We start from the raw sequence: 17,021 nt of genomic DNA, 5'->3' as shown, positions 1-17,021 counted from the left end.
ATAACCAACCCTGGGGCCCCGCCCACATAGACCACACCCACCCAAAATTGCCTTTACTATAATTTCTTCATTTCTACACCGATTCACTTCAAATTGATATTGAACTTCTCTTATGACAATACAGTCAATCTCAACTATGCATGGCCCCATTACCAACCCTGGGGTGCCCGGCCCACATAGACCACACCCACCCAAAATTGCCTTTTACTATAATTTCTTCATTTCTACACAGATTCACTTCAAATTGATACTGAACCTCTCTTATGACAATACGGTCAATCTCAACTATGCATGGCCCCATTACCAACCCTGGGGCCCCGCCCACATAGACCACACCCGCCCAAAATTGCCTTTTACTATAATTTCTTCATTTCTACACCGATTCACTTCAAATTGATACTGAACTTCTCTTATGACAATACGGTCAATCTCAACTATGCATGGCACAATTACCAACCCTGGGGCGCCCTGCCCACATATGTCACACCCACCCAAAATTGCCTTTTACTATAACTTTTTCATTTCTACACCAATTCACTTCTAATTGATGATGAACTTCTCTTATGACAATACGGTCAATCTCAGCTATGCATGGCCCCATTACCAACCCTGGGGCACACCTAGGTCAAACATTCGGCGTGGGGATACGCGTCGGCCTCTGCCGCGCCATTTCTAGTTGAACGTTAAATGAGAATAATTTGAAGAACAAATAGTTCTAAAACAGTTCTGAAGGTTTGTTCTAGAACAATTATTGACCCATTGTTCTAGAACTATTCCAGAATTGTTCTTGTATAAATTTCCAGAACTGTTTTAGAACAATTGTTCTAGAAATTATTCTCATTTAACGTTCAACAACTGTATGTATATACTTCAAATAGTTACACAATTAGAAAATAAGTATACTATTGTTCACACCAACATTATATATAAACAATAAGTATACTTAATCTAAGAAAGAACATTTTAAAGGGAGGTAATAGCACACTGTTACACATATTTATTTTAAATATGTAGAACAATTGTAGGCCTTGGTTCTAGACTTGTTCTATATGTGCTCTTTTTCCCCATTAGAACTTTTGTAGAACTTACTAATTTGAAATTGAAGTCAAATTATCATTGTCTGAATTAGTTTATTTGAAATATATAGATCTAGAACAATTGTAGAACAATTGTAGACCTTGGTTCTAAACCTGTTCTATATGTGTTATTATTTCCCATTAGAACTTTTGTAGAACTTACTGGTTCTTAAAGAGTTCTAAATGTGTTATAGAACAACATTTTAGAACATTTTTAGAAATTTCTTGAACTTTTGTCGTCCTTGAAATGTTCTAAAAATGTTCTTGTATATTATTGGGACAGTTTCAGAACTAAGCCTTCCACAAATGTTCTGGAATTATTCTAGAAAACTGTTCTGGAACAACTCCAGAACATAAGTTCTAGAATGTGAATATGGAACGTTCTAGAACTGTTCTTGATGTTCTAGAACAGTTCCAGAACTGTTCCAATATCTAGAACAAATTTTTGCAGGGGAAATATTAGAAGCATTTAACAAGTCTTAATAAGAAAAGCAAATCCATTGTACAAATGATGTGCAAATACAAATTACAATATTTGTAGAGATCCATGATATAAAAAATTGAGAAAAAGTTGTACACTCGTAGTTGTTAAAATTTGCAATGGTAAGTATATGTGTCTGCCAGAGTGGGAGCCATGAATGTTTAATTATCGCATATAAATCTTTCAAATTCAAACCAACAATTTGAATACAGAAAAGCATTAAATCTTTTTTACTGCAAACTATAAATATAGAATAGACTAAATGATTCAGTTTTATAGGTGTAAATGCACTGTATATTATTGTCATACATTGCAGCTGTTTAAGCAAGTTTAACCCTTTTGCATGCTGGGAAATTTGTCATCTGCTAAAATGTCCTCTGCTGAATTTCCAAAATTAGCATTTTTTTAGATTTTTTTCAAAGAGTGCTATCAGAATAGCAAACAGTTTGGATCCTGATGAGACGACACGTTTTTAATTTAACAAAATAACACATTCATTTTGATGAATAAGGTATTAAATTACGGCATAGACATGTCACAGTTTGTCAAAAGTGGGTGGGGTAATGGTCAGTGTTTTCTTGAAAACAATGTCATAAACTCAATATAATAATTGGTAAGATTTATCTATTTGATTAAATATATAGTTAATGATGTCCGTCTGACTAATAATATGTTGTCTTGATTTTGAGTTTTTTTGTTTTCAAGAAGGTCTATATGCGCGCGTGACGTATTCGTTGTTTACATGTAAGAAATCTAAAGTGATAAAAGTGATGTTTGATCGCCCTTTAAGTGACATATGCTATTGTTAGTTATTGCTTCTTTTCTAAATATATTTTTAACTTTTATTGGTTGCAATACACTCGTTGAAGGCTTATCTATTTGGTTATGTAACATTCAAAGCATGATAACTTGAATAAATAAAGTTTATGACAAAACAATTTTTAACAGGTTCCCCACCCACTTGCAGGTGTGATGAACCCTTAAACTGATATTAAAGCAGCATACAGTTCTGTTGCTGTCACGGCTAAATGTTTTCCAGCATATGCCATTTTTTAGCTCTACTGGCCGAAGGCTGCAGGAACTTATGTGATGGTATGGTTTATGTTGTCCGTCCGTCCGTATAAACTTCTTATATGCAAACGTCTCAATTTCTTTATACATGTAGCTTGCATATAAATCGCTTATGTGACGCATATAAGCCGCTTATTATATGCAAACTGCTCGATAACTTTACAGTCCGCTTATAAACCGCATATAAATCGCATATAACTCCCTAATACCCCGCTAATATGTATCAAATTTTTATATGCGTCTTATACGTCGCTTACATCTCATCATGTAAAATCCCAACATGCAGCTTATAAGTGACATATATGCGAAACTTGTAAACCGCTTATGCGACATATAAATTATTTTGGTAAGGGTTAAGACTGTAAATGATATTGCATGAGGAATTTATCAGATCCATTAAAATACAGATGACATAATTGGCACATGATATTTGCTTCCATTTATTATACCCCCACAAACGAAGTTTAAGGGGGTATATAGGAGTGAGCTTGTTGGTTGGTCGGTCGATCGGTCTGTCTGTCTGTCTGTGTGTGTGTGTGTCTGTCTGTCTGTCTGTCTGTCTGTCTGTCTGTCTGTCTGTCTGTCTGTCTGTCTGTCTGTCTGTCTGTCTGTCTGTCTGTCTGTCTGTCTGTCTGTCTGTCTGTCTGTCTGTCTGTCTAGTTGATGTCTAGGTCAAGTTCGAATATGGTCCATGTCGGGACAAAAAATAGGTCATGGGGTCACTTAGTGCATTTTAAACATTGAGCATGGTGTCCGCTCTCTAATTCAAGTAGTTTTCATCCCAGCTTCAGCAAACTTGTTCAGAAGTTGTATCTAGATAATGTCTATGCCAAGTTCTAACATGGGTCATGGCAGGTCAAAAACTATGTCACGGGGTCACTTAGTGCGTTTAAAACGATTGAGCATGGTGTCCGCTCTCTAATTCAAGTAGTTTTCATCCATTCTTCACCAAACTTGGTCAGAAGTTTTATCTAGATGATCTCAAGGCCATGCCAGATCAAAAACTAGGTCACGGGGTCACTTAGTATGTTATACACATTCAGCATGGTGTCCGCTCTCTAATTCAAGTAGTTTTCATCCGATCTTCACCATGCTTGGTCAGAAGTTGTATCTAGATGATGTGTTAAGGTCAAGTTCGAAAATGGGCCATGCTGGGTCAAAAACTAGGTCACGGGGTCACTAAGTGCGTTTTAATAATTTAGCATCATGTGTCCGCTGTTTCTTGTGAAGACAACATGCAAAATATTCTGTGTCAATGCAGCATGTGGGGGTATTTGTCACGTCTGTGACAAAGCTCTAGTTCATTCAATGTGTGGTTTGTTGCGCTGAAGTATCGTACTATTTGATCACATACCGATAGCTGGGGTTCAAAATGCCGCACAGTTCACACACATGCATACACAATACAAAGCGCAGTCATTATTATTTCCATTCAATTGATTAAAGTATTGAAAAAATGCAATACGCCTAATTTTTGCCTGAAATATTGAAGATCACATAAAACTTGCCCACCAAAGAGAGGGGATCAATTTCTATAGTGGCATATGTTACATGGTTAATGATCAGCCTAGTGGTTATTTTCATTTATTTACGGTACGTGTTAGTGTAAACACCTGTTTTACTTTGTTTTACAATACATCATTTATTAAAATACAGAGGTCAACTTTGATATAAAGTGTGTTTCTAACATTTTGATACACATTAAAAGTGTTAAATTAATCATCTTAAAATTCATATGAGTAAAATGAACAAATGGAGTAAGATCTCATTTTAATGTGTTTAATGCTGACAAGTTAGTCAAGCTCATATTATTATTGACATGAACATAACAATTATGCTATTTGTACCAGTATACTCTATGCAGGTTTTACAGAAACTAAATTAATTGATTACATATCATTATCAAATATGGAAACTTGTAACTTTAAATGATAACATTAAAATTCAAGTTGATGAAATTCAACAACCAATGCTCAGTGTTTAATTCAGTGTAATACAATTCCAGTGATGCATTACATATATTTGAGACTTTAAGAATACCTTGTGAACACAGAGAAAGTAATCACGTGATACTGGTGACGTCAATGCCGAGGACGTTATTTTTCGCCGCTTTATTACTTTTGTTCAATTTTTAATGACGTTCACTTTCCAGCCATATCAGTAAACATGTAATAAGCGTTTATTTTGTATTAAAATTCGCTTTATATCTCGACTTTACTCCCTGCAAATTTTCTTAGTGGAGCTTTTATTATGTCATCCTGCTAAGAAATTTTGCCGGAGTACATGCGAGATAAAGAGCGAATATCAACACGAAATAAACGCTAGTAACTATCTTGCTGATATGGCTGGAAAGTGAGCGGTATTCAAACAATAAATACAAGTAATAAAGGGTATAAAGCTGCACAAAATACCTGCCTCTGCATGAGCGTCGCCATCTTGATTATCATGAGATTACCCCCTCTGGAACACTGCCCCCACGGGGGCTCAATGTTTTTACAATTTTTTTACCACTAAATTTTTATGTCTTGTCTAATCTTTATCAGGAGGCACATTCCACCCAAAGAATATTCCTAGTTTTATTCTCGGAATTATCTGCAAAATGTCTTCAAACCTTCCAGAGCTACATTTTTTATTTGTATTTATAATATTATCATTCTGTCATCTGTGGAGATATGGAAGATATGTTATCATTAAGGTGGGGGAAGAGGGAATGGTGCTACCTGTTGATTGTACTGAAGTAGGTTGAAGATTGGAATTACCTTTTTACTGACTGAATTGAAAGATTACATCTGGGTTCTTCACATCTTAGGCAGAAATGACCCATTGAATATGCAATGTTGTAACCTATTAACATCCAATGTAGCTCTGACTTGATCTGTGAGAGTTATCTTTACACATGTTTTTGGTTTCATATGTTTCAAATTATGAAATAATTTCAGAGTTATATTCTTGTGATGGAAAATCATCTGTTGTTTTTGTGGAAAGACTAACTTAGTAAATGATGACTTACTTTTTAGCATGTTGGATATATCTACAACTGATCGGGACTTTTAAAGGTTTTAAATGTATTTTTAAGTGGCAGCAGAATTATGCATGAAGTATTTTATAAATAATGTTTGCCCAAGGGATACTGGATGAAATGCACACAAATGTGTGCAAGTATTTGTGTGTGTGTGTGTGTGTAATTTTGTAAATATTTTGTTTTTATGAGGAACTTAAATTAATAAGCATTGAATGTTTTCTTTATTTAGCATTTTTTATTATAGTTTTTTTATAAAACAAATCTGAAGGGATGTAAAAGTAAAAATCTTGATTTTTATTGACCATTTTGTTTGCATAAGCGTTTAATGAAAGTTAAAAAGTGAGGAACTAAAAATTACTAAATTTGACAAAAATGTATTTGCAACTTCTGAGCATTATCAATCTTTTTACATGTCATTCTTCACAGTTTTAAGTTTTAACCCATTCATTAAAGCTCAATTGCATCGAAAGCCTTAGATTTATTGAAATGCTGTCGAGTCTGTTTTTTTAGTAGAACCAGTACATGGTGTCTTTGTGGGGAGATTAAAATAATAAATAATGCACCCACAATGGGCCATTAACCCATTTATGCCTTGTGAACTCTCCCATTCTTAAAAATTGGATCAATTTATTTCCAAAATTAGGGATGTCTAGTACTAGTATATTTATTTCTATATTTAGAATATTTCTTACAGAAATTCCTTTAAGCAAACAGCGCAGACCCAGATGAGACGCCGCATCATGCGGCGTCTCTTCTGGGTCTATGCTGTTTGCCAAGGCCTTTTTTCTAGACGCTAGGCATAAATGGATTAAACCTGTAACTTCCCGGTTGCTGGGTGGACACCATATTCGCCACGCCAGGGCGACTACATTCTTCTTACATTTGTTAATGCAATTATTCTAGACAGATTTTTAAAGGCTAATTTTCCAGTTGATATAAATTACAAAATAGCAAATTGTACACATAACCAATGGGCAAGTCTGATAAAAATCTTGAAGTGGATAGTGTTATTTCAGTGAGACACGCTGTGGGTCTTTTGTTGTCAGTCACGATACCCTGTAATCGTTACTCACAGTTGTTAATCAGTGTTTTAACAAATATTGAGTGTGTGTGCAGTTCCAACTTGTTCAATTAAAGGAAGGGTATATGTATGTTGAATAAGTTATGGAATATTTATTGTGTGTTGTTAAGTTGTTGTTTTAAGTTGTTGTTTTTTAAGTTTTTTTACAAATGGTTTATTTCATTCAAATTACAATATCTGTACTCTGAGCTATTGCAAAATCTTGTTATTGAAGTTTTCCACAGACAATAATATTGCAACTCACATGCGATTCAACTGATTCAAGTACACACACTATGATAGTAGGTTAACTATGTATACGATTATATGACTGAAATACTGTTTAATGTAACAAAACTGTTCTATGACTAAAATTATGTTACAAGTGGCGAAACTGTTACCGGTATATGACTTGAATGCTGTTAAAAGTTGCTATACAGTTCTGTAACTGTAATCTGTTGAAAGTGGCAAAATCATTGTATGACTGAAATGTTATTAAAAGCAGCTAAACCATTGTATTACTGACATGCAATTAAAAGTTTCAAAACAGTTCTGTGACTGAAATCTGTTGAAAGTGTCAAAATCATTGTATGACTGAAATTTGAAATTCTGTTAAGTTGTAGGACCATTTATGACTGAAAGGATAGTCAAAGTGGCAAAGTATCATAAGAACCACACCAACCTTGCAGATGATGATCTATGTTAAGCTTTTGCCCCAGCGGAAATAGTTCAATGCCATCAAATAGGATATATCTCTCCCTTTAACTCAACCCATATCATGACATTTAATTACACATTGTGACAATAGCACTGATTGGGATAGACCAATATAGGCGGCACACTCCCAGGTCATTTGTAAGACAATTTAAATTGGATCTGTTTAAATAGGAGTATGCTATTTGCATTTAAATAGCTGACACACTGTGCAGTGGCCTAAAATTGTGGTTTTGCATTTCTTAAAATACAGTTTTTTTTTGTGTTTTTTTAAGGCCAGAGATGGCTTAAATATTTAAGTTAATGTGTGATACATATAATTTCCATAAGGAGAAAATTAAAAAATTGAGTGCTTAATAAAACAAAAAATCTTAGATTTAGAATGGCTATGAACATGTTTTTGCAGTGAATGCAAAGTGCAATTCAAGTGGTATTACCACATAGAATGTGCTGTAAATGTCTTGATATTTGTGAATGACATTTTGTTGTTGACTTGGATATTTTATTATTTTTGTGCAGTATGGCATTTTAATATCGTCTTCAGAAGTGTTAAATATTTACGGACTGTGTAAATAATGGCTGAGACATTAGACATAAACTTGCACAGGTGACTACATGGTTACATATTAAAGGTCTTATACATGGTTACATATTAAATGTCTTATATATGGTTTCATATTAAATGTCTTATATTTATTGATGTCTAATATCTTTCTTTGTAAAGCACTTTTTTATTATCCCCACGCTTTTTGAAAAAAAGGTGGGGATATTGTGGTGATCTCCGCCGTCCGTCCGTCCGTCCGTCTGTCCGTCTGTCCGTCCGTCCTGGCCACTATCTCCTCCTACACTAAAAGCACTAGAACCTTGAAATTTACACACATGGTAGCTATGAGCATATGTGCGACGGTGCACTATTTGGAATTTTGATCTGACCCCTGGGTCAAAAGTTATAGGGGTTGGGGTGGGGCCGCGTCAGAAATTATCACTCATTTTTTTAGGTTATTTTACATTTACTTCTTTATTTCTACACCGATTCACTTCAAATTGATACTGGACCTCACCTATGACAATACGGTCAATCTCAACCATGCATGGCCCCATTCCCAACCCTGGGGCGCCCCGCCCACATAGGCCACACCCACCAAAAATTTCCATTTACTATAATTTTTTCATTTCTACACGGATTCACTTCAAATTGATACTGAACTTTTGTTATGACATTAGGGTCAATCTCAACTATGCATGGCCCCAATCCCAACCCTGGGGCGCCCGCCCACATAGGCCACACCCACCAAAAAAATCCATTTACTATAAAAAAATTTAGGTTATTTTACATTAACTTCTTCATTTCTACACTGATTCACTTCAAATTGATACTGAACCTCTCTTATGACAAAACGGTCAAACTCAACTATGCATGGCCCCGTTGCCAACCCTGGGGCGCCACGCCCACATAGACCACACCCGCCCAAAATTGCCTTTTACTATAATTTCTTCATTAATACACTGATTCACTTCAAATTGATACTGAACCTCTCTTATGACAATACGGTCAATCTCAACTATGCATGGCCCCATTACCAACCCTGGGGCACCCCGCCCACATAGGCCACACCCTCCCAAAATTGCCTTTTACTATAACTTCTTTATTTTTACACCCATTCACTTCTAATTGATACTGAACTTCTCTTATGACAATACAGTCAATCTCAACTATGCATGGCCCCATGATCAACCCTGGGGCGCCCTTGGGTCAAACATGCGGCGTGGGGATACGCGTCGGCCTCTGCCGCGCCATTTCTAGTTTTGTCTGTTATTTTGTGCACAGGAATCAATTCTATATTTTGTCAGTTAACTGCATACTCATTGACTGACAGACCAAACAACTGACTCAGATTCCAAAGACAGAGTGACTCGAATATTATTCCTTTCAAACTTAGTTTGAGGGGGTTATTTGTGTCCAGTGAACGCTTTAAAAAAAATGTGTAAAGAAAACAGTCTGCACCTAATGAAACTTACAAATTTTTTTTAAAGCATTCACTGGACACATATTACCCCCTCAAACTAAGTTTTAGAGGAATAATATTCAAGTCTCTCTGTCTTCGGAATCTGAGCCGGTTGTTTGGTCTGTCAGTCAATCTGACTCAATCAGTAAGCATTAAATAATATGGATAAAACTGCTTCTGCATTTCTCAAGGTATTCATATCGAAACTTGAAATATGTCATCACCATAAATTTAAGATGTGCTTAACAATTTTTTTATATAAATTGATCCACTGTCACAAGTCATATTCCTTTTTATATGTATTTGAATTTTATTTGCCATTTAACACGACCAACCAATGGAAGAGGGATATTGCTAACATTCACATTAGTCATATTCCTTTTTATATGTATTTGAATTTTATTTGCCGTTTAACTTGACCAACCAATGGACGAATTCTCATTCCCATCACATTATGATTACGATTCCATGTATTGTAGACTGGTGCTGGAACGTCATCACCAAACCAACATGGCTGCCCGGCACATCGCCATAGAGAGCTGGCTGGGGGCCCTAGATTTGAGCCCCTATCTGCCATGTTTTAGCGCGTACAATGGTGTAGAGGTAAGATATGAGCTCAATCTTGCTGTGTTTAAGCGCGTTCACTGGTGTAGAGCTAAGATTTTAGCTCATACTTGCCATGTTTTAGCGGGTGCACTGGTGTAGAGCTAAGATTTTAGCTCATACTTGCCATGTTTTAGCGGGTGCACTTGTGTAGAGGTAAGATTTGAGCTCATACTTGCAGTGTTTTAGTGTGTGCACTGGTGTAGAGCTAAGATTTTAGCTCATACTTGCAGTGTTTTAGTGTGTGCACTGGTGTAGAGGTAAGATTTGAGCTCATACTTGCCATGTTTTAGTGTGTGCACTTGTGTAGAGGTAAGATTTGAGCTCATACTTGCAGTGTTTTAGTGTGTGCACTGGTGTAGAGCTAAGATTTGAGCTCATACTTGCAGTGTTTTAGTGTGTGCACTGGTGTAGAGCTAAGATTTTAGCTCATACTTGCCCTGTTTTAGTGTGTGCACTGGTGTAGAGGTAAGATTTGAGCTCATACTTGCCATGTTTTAGTGTGTGCACTTGTGTAGAGGTAAGATTTGAGCTCATACTTGCCATGTTTTAGTGTGTGCACTGGTGTAGAGCTAAGATTTGAGCTCATACTTGCAGTGTTTTAGTGTGTGCACTGGTGTAGAGATAAGATTTGAGCACATACTTGCCATGTTTTAGCGGGTGCACTTGTGTAGAGGTAAGATTTTAGCTCATACTTGCTGTGTTTTAGTGTGTGCACTGGTGTAGAGCTAAGATTTGAGCTCATACTTGCAGTGTTTTAGTGTGTGCACTGGTGTAGAGCTAAGATTTGAGCTCATACTTGCCATGTTTTAGTGTGTGCACTGGTGTAGAGCTAAGATTTTAGCTCATACTTGCCCTGTTTTAGTGTGTGCACTGGTGTAGAGGTAAGATTTGAGCTCATACTTGCAGTGTTTTAGTGTGTGCACTGGTGTAGAGGTAAGATTTGAGCTCATACTTGCCATGTTTTAGTGTGTGCACTGGTGTAGAGGTAAGATTTGAGCTCATACTTGCAGTGTTTTAGTGTGTGCACTGGTGTAGAGGTAAGATTTGAGCTCATACTTGCAGTGTTTTAGTGTGTGCACTGGTGTAGAGGTAAGATTTGAGCTCATACTTGCAGTGTTTAAGCGCGTTCACTGGTGTAGAGCTAAGATTTGAGCTCATACTTGCAGTGTTTTAGTGTGTGCACTGGTGTAGAGGTAAGATTTTAGCTCATACTTGCTGTGTTTTAGTGTGTGCACTGGTGTAGAGCTAAGATTTGAGCTCATACTTGCAGTGTTTTAGTGTGTGCACTTGTGTAGAGATAAGATTTGAGCTCATACTTGCCATGTTTTAGCGGGTGCACTTGTGTAGAGGTAAGATTTGAGCTCATACTTGCCATGTTTTAGTGTGTGCACTTGTGTAGAGATAAGATTTGAGCTCATACTTGCCATGTTTTAGCTCGTGCACTTGTGTAGAGGTAAGATTTGAGCTCATACTTGCCCTGTTTTAGTGTGTGCACTGGTGTAGAGGTAAGATTTGAGCTCATACTTGCCCTGTTTTAGTGTGTGCACTGGTGTAGAGATAAGATTTGAGCTCATACTTGCAGTGTTTTAGTGTGTGCACTGGTGTAGAGGTAAGATTTGAGCTCATACTTGCCATGTTTTAGCTCGTGCACTTGTGTAGAGATAAGATTTGAGCTCATACTTGCCATGTTTTAGCTCGTGCACTTGTGTAGAGGTAAGATTTGAGCTCATACTTGCCATGTTTTAGTGTGTGCACTGGTGTAGAGCTAAGATTTGAGCTCATACTTGCAGTGTTTTAGTGTGTGCACTGGCGTAGAGATAAGATTTGAGCTCATACTTGCCGTGTTTTAGCTCGTGCACTTGTGTAGAGATAAGATTTGAGCTCATACTTGCCGTGTTTTAGCTCGTGCACTTGTGTAGAGGTAAGATTTTAGCTCATACTTGCTGTGTTTTAGCGCGTGCACTGGCGTGGAGGTAAGATTTTGAGCTCATACTTGACATGTTTTAGCGCGTGCACTGGCGTGGAGGTAAGATTTTGAACTCATACTTGACATGTTTTAGCGCGTGCACTGGCGTGGAGGTAAGATTTGAGCTTATACTTGCCATGTTTTAGCGCATGCACTGGCGTGGAGGTAAGATTTGAGCTCATACTTGCCATGTTTTAGCGCGTGCACTGAGATGGTGGTAAGATTTGAGCTCATACTTGCCGTGTTTTAGCGCGTGCACTGAGATGGTGGTAAGATTTGAGCTCATACTTGCCGTGTTTTAGAGCGTGCACTGGCGTGGAGGTAAGATTTGAGCTCATACTTGCCATGTTTTAGCGCATGCACTGGCGTGGAGGTAAGATTTGAGCACATACTTGCCATGTTTTAGCGCGTGCACTGAGATGGTGGTAAGATTTGAGCTCATACTTGCCGTGTTTTAGAGCGTGCACTGGCGTGGAGGTAAGGCTGAAGGAGTTCCATGCTGCTGACCAGCAGTAAAAGCTGTTAATAATCACTTTAAAACGCGTTGTGCCATCCTCTGGGGAAAATGGGCTTAAATCATGTGCTAAAGTGTCATCCCAGATTAGCCTGTGCAGTCAGCACAGGCTAATCAGGACTGACACTTTTGGCTTGTTTGGATTTTGGCTTATACAAGACTTACTTTTAAAGGAAAATACCATAAAAACAAAAAGTGTTGTCCCCTGATAAGCCTGTGTGGACTGTACAGGGCTATCTAGGATGACACTTTAAGCCTTGTGATGCCTTTGAGCTTAGGGAACAACTTTAAGTTTTAACAGAAAATATTGGCTTTTTGCTGACTTTCTTTTCAAGAAAAAAGTTACCTCAGGTAACCTAGTGGTTAGAAATGTGTAAGTTATTTCTGTATAAAATTGAGGATCTGGATTATTATCAAGTGTTCTTATATCCATGCCAGGATCTGCTGTACGTTACCGAGGCTGATATCAACAACCTTGGAGTGAAGAATGCAGCTCACCGAGCCAAGATGACCTCCAGTCTGAACATGCTCAGAGATAAATATGAGAGATCCAGCACTCCAGGTGAGAGCTCCAGCACTCCAGGTGAGCTCATTGGGTGTATGCTCAGAGATAAATATGAGAGATCCAGCACTCCAGGTGAGCTCATTGGGTGTATGCTCAGAGATAAATATGAGAGATCCAGCACTCCAGGTGAGAGATCCAGCACTCCAGGTGAGCTCATTGGGTGTATGCTCAGAGATAAATATGAGAGATCCAGCACTCCAAGTGAGAGATCCAGCACTCCAGGTGAGCTCATTTGGTGTATGCTCAGAGATAAATATGAGTGATCCAGCACTCCAGGTGAGCTCATTGGATGTATGTTCAGAGATAAATATGAGAGATCCAGCACTCCAGGTGAGCTCATTGGATGTATGTTCAGAGATAAATAAGAGAGATCCAGCACTCCAGGTGAGCTCATTGGATGTATGTTCAGAGATAAATATGAGAGATCCAGCACTCCAGGTGAGCTCATTGGATGTATGTTCAGAGATAAATATGAAAGATCCAGCACTCCAGGTGAGCTCATTGGATGTATGCTCAGAGATAAATATGAAAGATCCAGCACTCCAGGTGAGCTCATTGGATGTATGTTCAGAGATAAATATGAGAGATCCAGCACTCCAGGTGAGCTCATTGGATGTATGTTCAGAGATAAATATGAGAGATCCAGCACTCAAGGTGAGCTCATTGGATCTATGCTCAGAGATAAATATGAAAGATCCAGCACTCCAGGTGAGCTCATTGGATGTATGCTCAGAGATAAATATGACAGATCCAGCACTCCAGGTGAGCTCATTGGATGTATGCTCAGAGATGAATATGAAAGATCCAGCACTCCAGGTGAGCTCATTGGGTGTATGTTCAGAGATAAAGATGAGAGATCTAGAACTCCAGGTGAGCTCAATGGGTGTATGTTCAGAGATAAATATGAGAGATTCAACACTCTAGGTGAGCTCATTGGGTGTATGTTCAGAGATAAAGATGAGAGATCTAGAATTCCAGGTGAGCTCAATGGGTGTATGTTCAGAGATAAATATGAGAGATTCAACACTCCAGGTGAGCTCAATGGGTGTATGTTCAGAGATAAATATGAGAGATCCAGCACTCCAGGTGAGCTCAATGGGTGTATGCTCAGAGATAAATATTAAAGATCCAGCACTCCAGGTGAGCTCATTGGGTGTATGTTCAGAGATAAATATGAGAGATTCAGCACTCCAGGTGAGCTCATTGGGTGTATGCTCAGAGATAAATATGAGAGATCCAGCACTCCAGGTGAGCTCAATGGGTGTATGCTCAGAGATAAATATGAAAGATCCAGCACTCCAGGTGAGCTCGTTGGGTGTATGTTCAGAGATAAATATGAGAGATCCAGCACTCCAGGTGAGCTCATTGGGTGTATGTTCAGAGATAAATATGAGAGATCCAGCACTCCAGGTGAGCTCATTTGGGTGTATGTTAAGAGATAAATATGAGAGATCCAACACTCCAGGTGAGCTCATTGGGTGTACATGTATGTTCATAGATAAATATGAGAAATCCATCACTCCAGGTGAGCTCATTGGGTGTATGCTCAGAGATAAATATGAGAGATACAGCACTCCAGGTGAGCTCATTGGGTGTATGTTCAGAGATAAATATGAGAGATCCAGCACTCCAGGTGAGCTCAATGGGTGTATGCTCAGAGATAAATATGAAAGATCCAGCACTCCAGGTGAGCTCATTGGGTGTATGTTCAGAGATAAATATGAGAGATCCAGCACTCCAGGTGAGCTCATTGGGTGTATGTTCAGAGATAAATATGAGAGATCCAACACTCCAGGTGAGCTCATTGGGTGTACATGTATGTTCATAGATAAATATGAGAAATCCATCAATCCATGTGAGCTCATTGGGTGTATGCTCAGAGATAAATATGAGAGATACAGCACTCCAGGTGAGCTCATTGGGTGTATGTTCAGAGATAAATATGAGAGATCCAGCACTCCAGGTGAGCTCATTGGGTGTATGTTCATAGATAAATATGAGAGATCCAGCACTCCAGGTGAGCTCATTGGGTGTATGTTCATAGATAAATATGAGAGATCCAGCACTCCAGGTGAGCTCATTGGGTGTATGTTCAGAGATAAATATGAGAGATTAGCACTCCAGGTGAGCTCATTGGGTTTATGTTCAGAGATAAATATGGGAGATCCAGCACTCCAGGTGAGCTCATTGGGTGTATGTTCAGAGATAAATATGAGAGATCCAGCACTACAGGTGAGCTCATTGGGTGTATGTTCAGAGATAAATATGAGAGATCAACACTCCAGGTGAGCTCATTGGGTGTATGTTCAGAGATAAACATGAGAGATTCAACACTCCAGGTGAACTCATTGGGTGTATGTTCAGAGATAAATATGAGAGATCTAGAACTCCAGGTGAGCTCAATGGGTGTATGTTCAGAGATAAATATGAGAGATCCAGCACTCCAGGTGAGCTCATTGGGTGTATGTTCTGAGATAAATATGAGAGATCCAGCACTCCAGGTGAGCTCATTGGATGTATGTTCAGAGATAAATATGAGAGATCCAGCACTCCAGGTGAGCTCATTGGATGTATGTTCAGAGATAAATATGAGAGATCCAGCACTCCAGGTGAGCTCATTGGATGTATGTTCAGAGATAAATATGAAAGATCCAGCACTCCAGGTGAGCTCATTGGATGTATGCTCAGAGATAAATATGAAAGATCCAGCACTCCAGGTGAGCTCATTGGATGTATGTTCAGAGATAAATATGAGAGATCCAGCACTCCAGGTGAGCTCATTGGATGTATGTTCAGAGATAAATATGAGAGATCCAGCACTCAAGGTGAGCTCATTGGATGTATGCTCAGAGATAAATATGAAAGATCCAGCACTCCAGGTGAGCTCATTGGATGTATGCTCAGAGATAAATATGACAAATCCAGCACTCCAGGTGAGCTCATTGGATGTATGCTCAGAGATGAATATGAAAGATCCAGCACTCCAGGTGAGCTCATTGGGTGTATGTTCAGAGATAAAGATGAGAGATCTAGAACTCCAGGTGAGCTTAATGGGTGTATGTTCGGAGATAAATATGAGAGATTCAACACTCTAGGTGAGCTCATTTGGTGTATAATCAGAGATAAAGATGAGAGATCTAGAATTCCAGGTGAGCTCAATGGGTGTATGTTCAGAGATAAATATGAGAGATTCAACACTCCAGGTGAGCTCAATGGGTGTATGTTCAGAGATAAATATGAGAGATCCAGCACTCCAGGTGAGCTCAATGGGTGTATGCTCAGAGATAAATATGAAAGATCCAGCACTCCAGGTGAGCTCATTGGGTGTATGTTCAGAGATAAATATGAGAGATCCAGCACTCCAGGTGAGCTCATTGGGTGTATGCTCAGAGATAAATATGAGAGATCCAGCACTTCAGGTGAGCTCAATGGGTGTATGCTCAGAGATAAATATGAAAGATCCAGCACTCCAGGTGAGCTCGTTGGGTGTATGTTCAGAGATAAATATGAGAGATCCAGCACTCCAGGTGAGCTCATTGGGTGTATGTTCAGAGATAAATATGAGAGATCCAGCACTCCAGGTGAGCTCATTTGGGTGTGTGTTAAGAGATAAATATGAGAGATCCAGCACTCCAGGTGAGCTCATTGGGTGTATGTTCAGAGATAAATATGAGAGATCCAACACTCCAGGTGAGCTCATTGGGTGTACATGTATGTTCATAGATAAATATGAGAAATCCATCACTCCAGGTGAGCTCATTGGGTGTATGCTCAGAGATAAATATGAGAGATACAGCACTCCAGGTGAGCTCATTGGGTGTATGTTCAGAGATAAATATGAGAGATCCAGCACTCCAGGTGAGCTCAATGGGTGTATGCTCAGAGATAAATATGAAAGATCCAGCACTCCAGGTGAGCTCATTGGGTGTATGTTCAGAGA

General features: G+C 38.6%; 1 protein-coding gene and 1 long non-coding RNA gene across 17 annotated transcripts in view; both read left to right on the top strand.

Moving 5' to 3' along the window:
- The window catches only part of LOC127837864 (breast cancer anti-estrogen resistance protein 3 homolog), a 39,070-nt gene that overhangs the window by 13,497 nt on the left and 8,552 nt on the right, over window positions 1–17,021 (top strand). For 4 of the 15 annotated variants that reach the window (XM_052365283.1, XM_052365285.1, XM_052365278.1 and 1 more), the window contains exons 2-3: window positions 9,910–10,033; window positions 12,955–13,099. In XM_052365283.1, coding sequence (XP_052221243.1) covers window positions 9,941–10,033; window positions 12,955–13,099 — 238 coding nt within the window. In that variant the 5' untranslated portion in view covers window positions 9,910–9,940. The other 11 variants (XM_052365275.1, XM_052365284.1, XM_052365286.1 and 8 more) reach the window with 11 other exon arrangements.
- On the top strand, window positions 10,670–11,930 carry LOC127837867 (uncharacterized). 2 transcript variants are annotated; one of them, XR_008029509.1, is made up of 3 exons: window positions 10,670–11,021; window positions 11,490–11,645; window positions 11,906–11,930. It is a non-coding gene; the product is annotated as an uncharacterized LOC127837867 (long non-coding RNA). The 2 variants fall into 2 exon arrangements; XR_008029508.1 differs by lacking the exon at window positions 11,906–11,930 and adding an exon at window positions 11,750–11,899.

The sequence above is a fragment of the Dreissena polymorpha genome, chromosome 7, assembly GCF_020536995.1.
Source record: "Dreissena polymorpha isolate Duluth1 chromosome 7, UMN_Dpol_1.0, whole genome shotgun sequence".
NCBI classification, from domain to species: domain Eukaryota; kingdom Metazoa; phylum Mollusca; class Bivalvia; order Myida; family Dreissenidae; genus Dreissena; species Dreissena polymorpha.
Note: the sequence above shows the minus strand (reverse complement) of the source record. Positions and strands in the feature narration are given on the sequence as shown.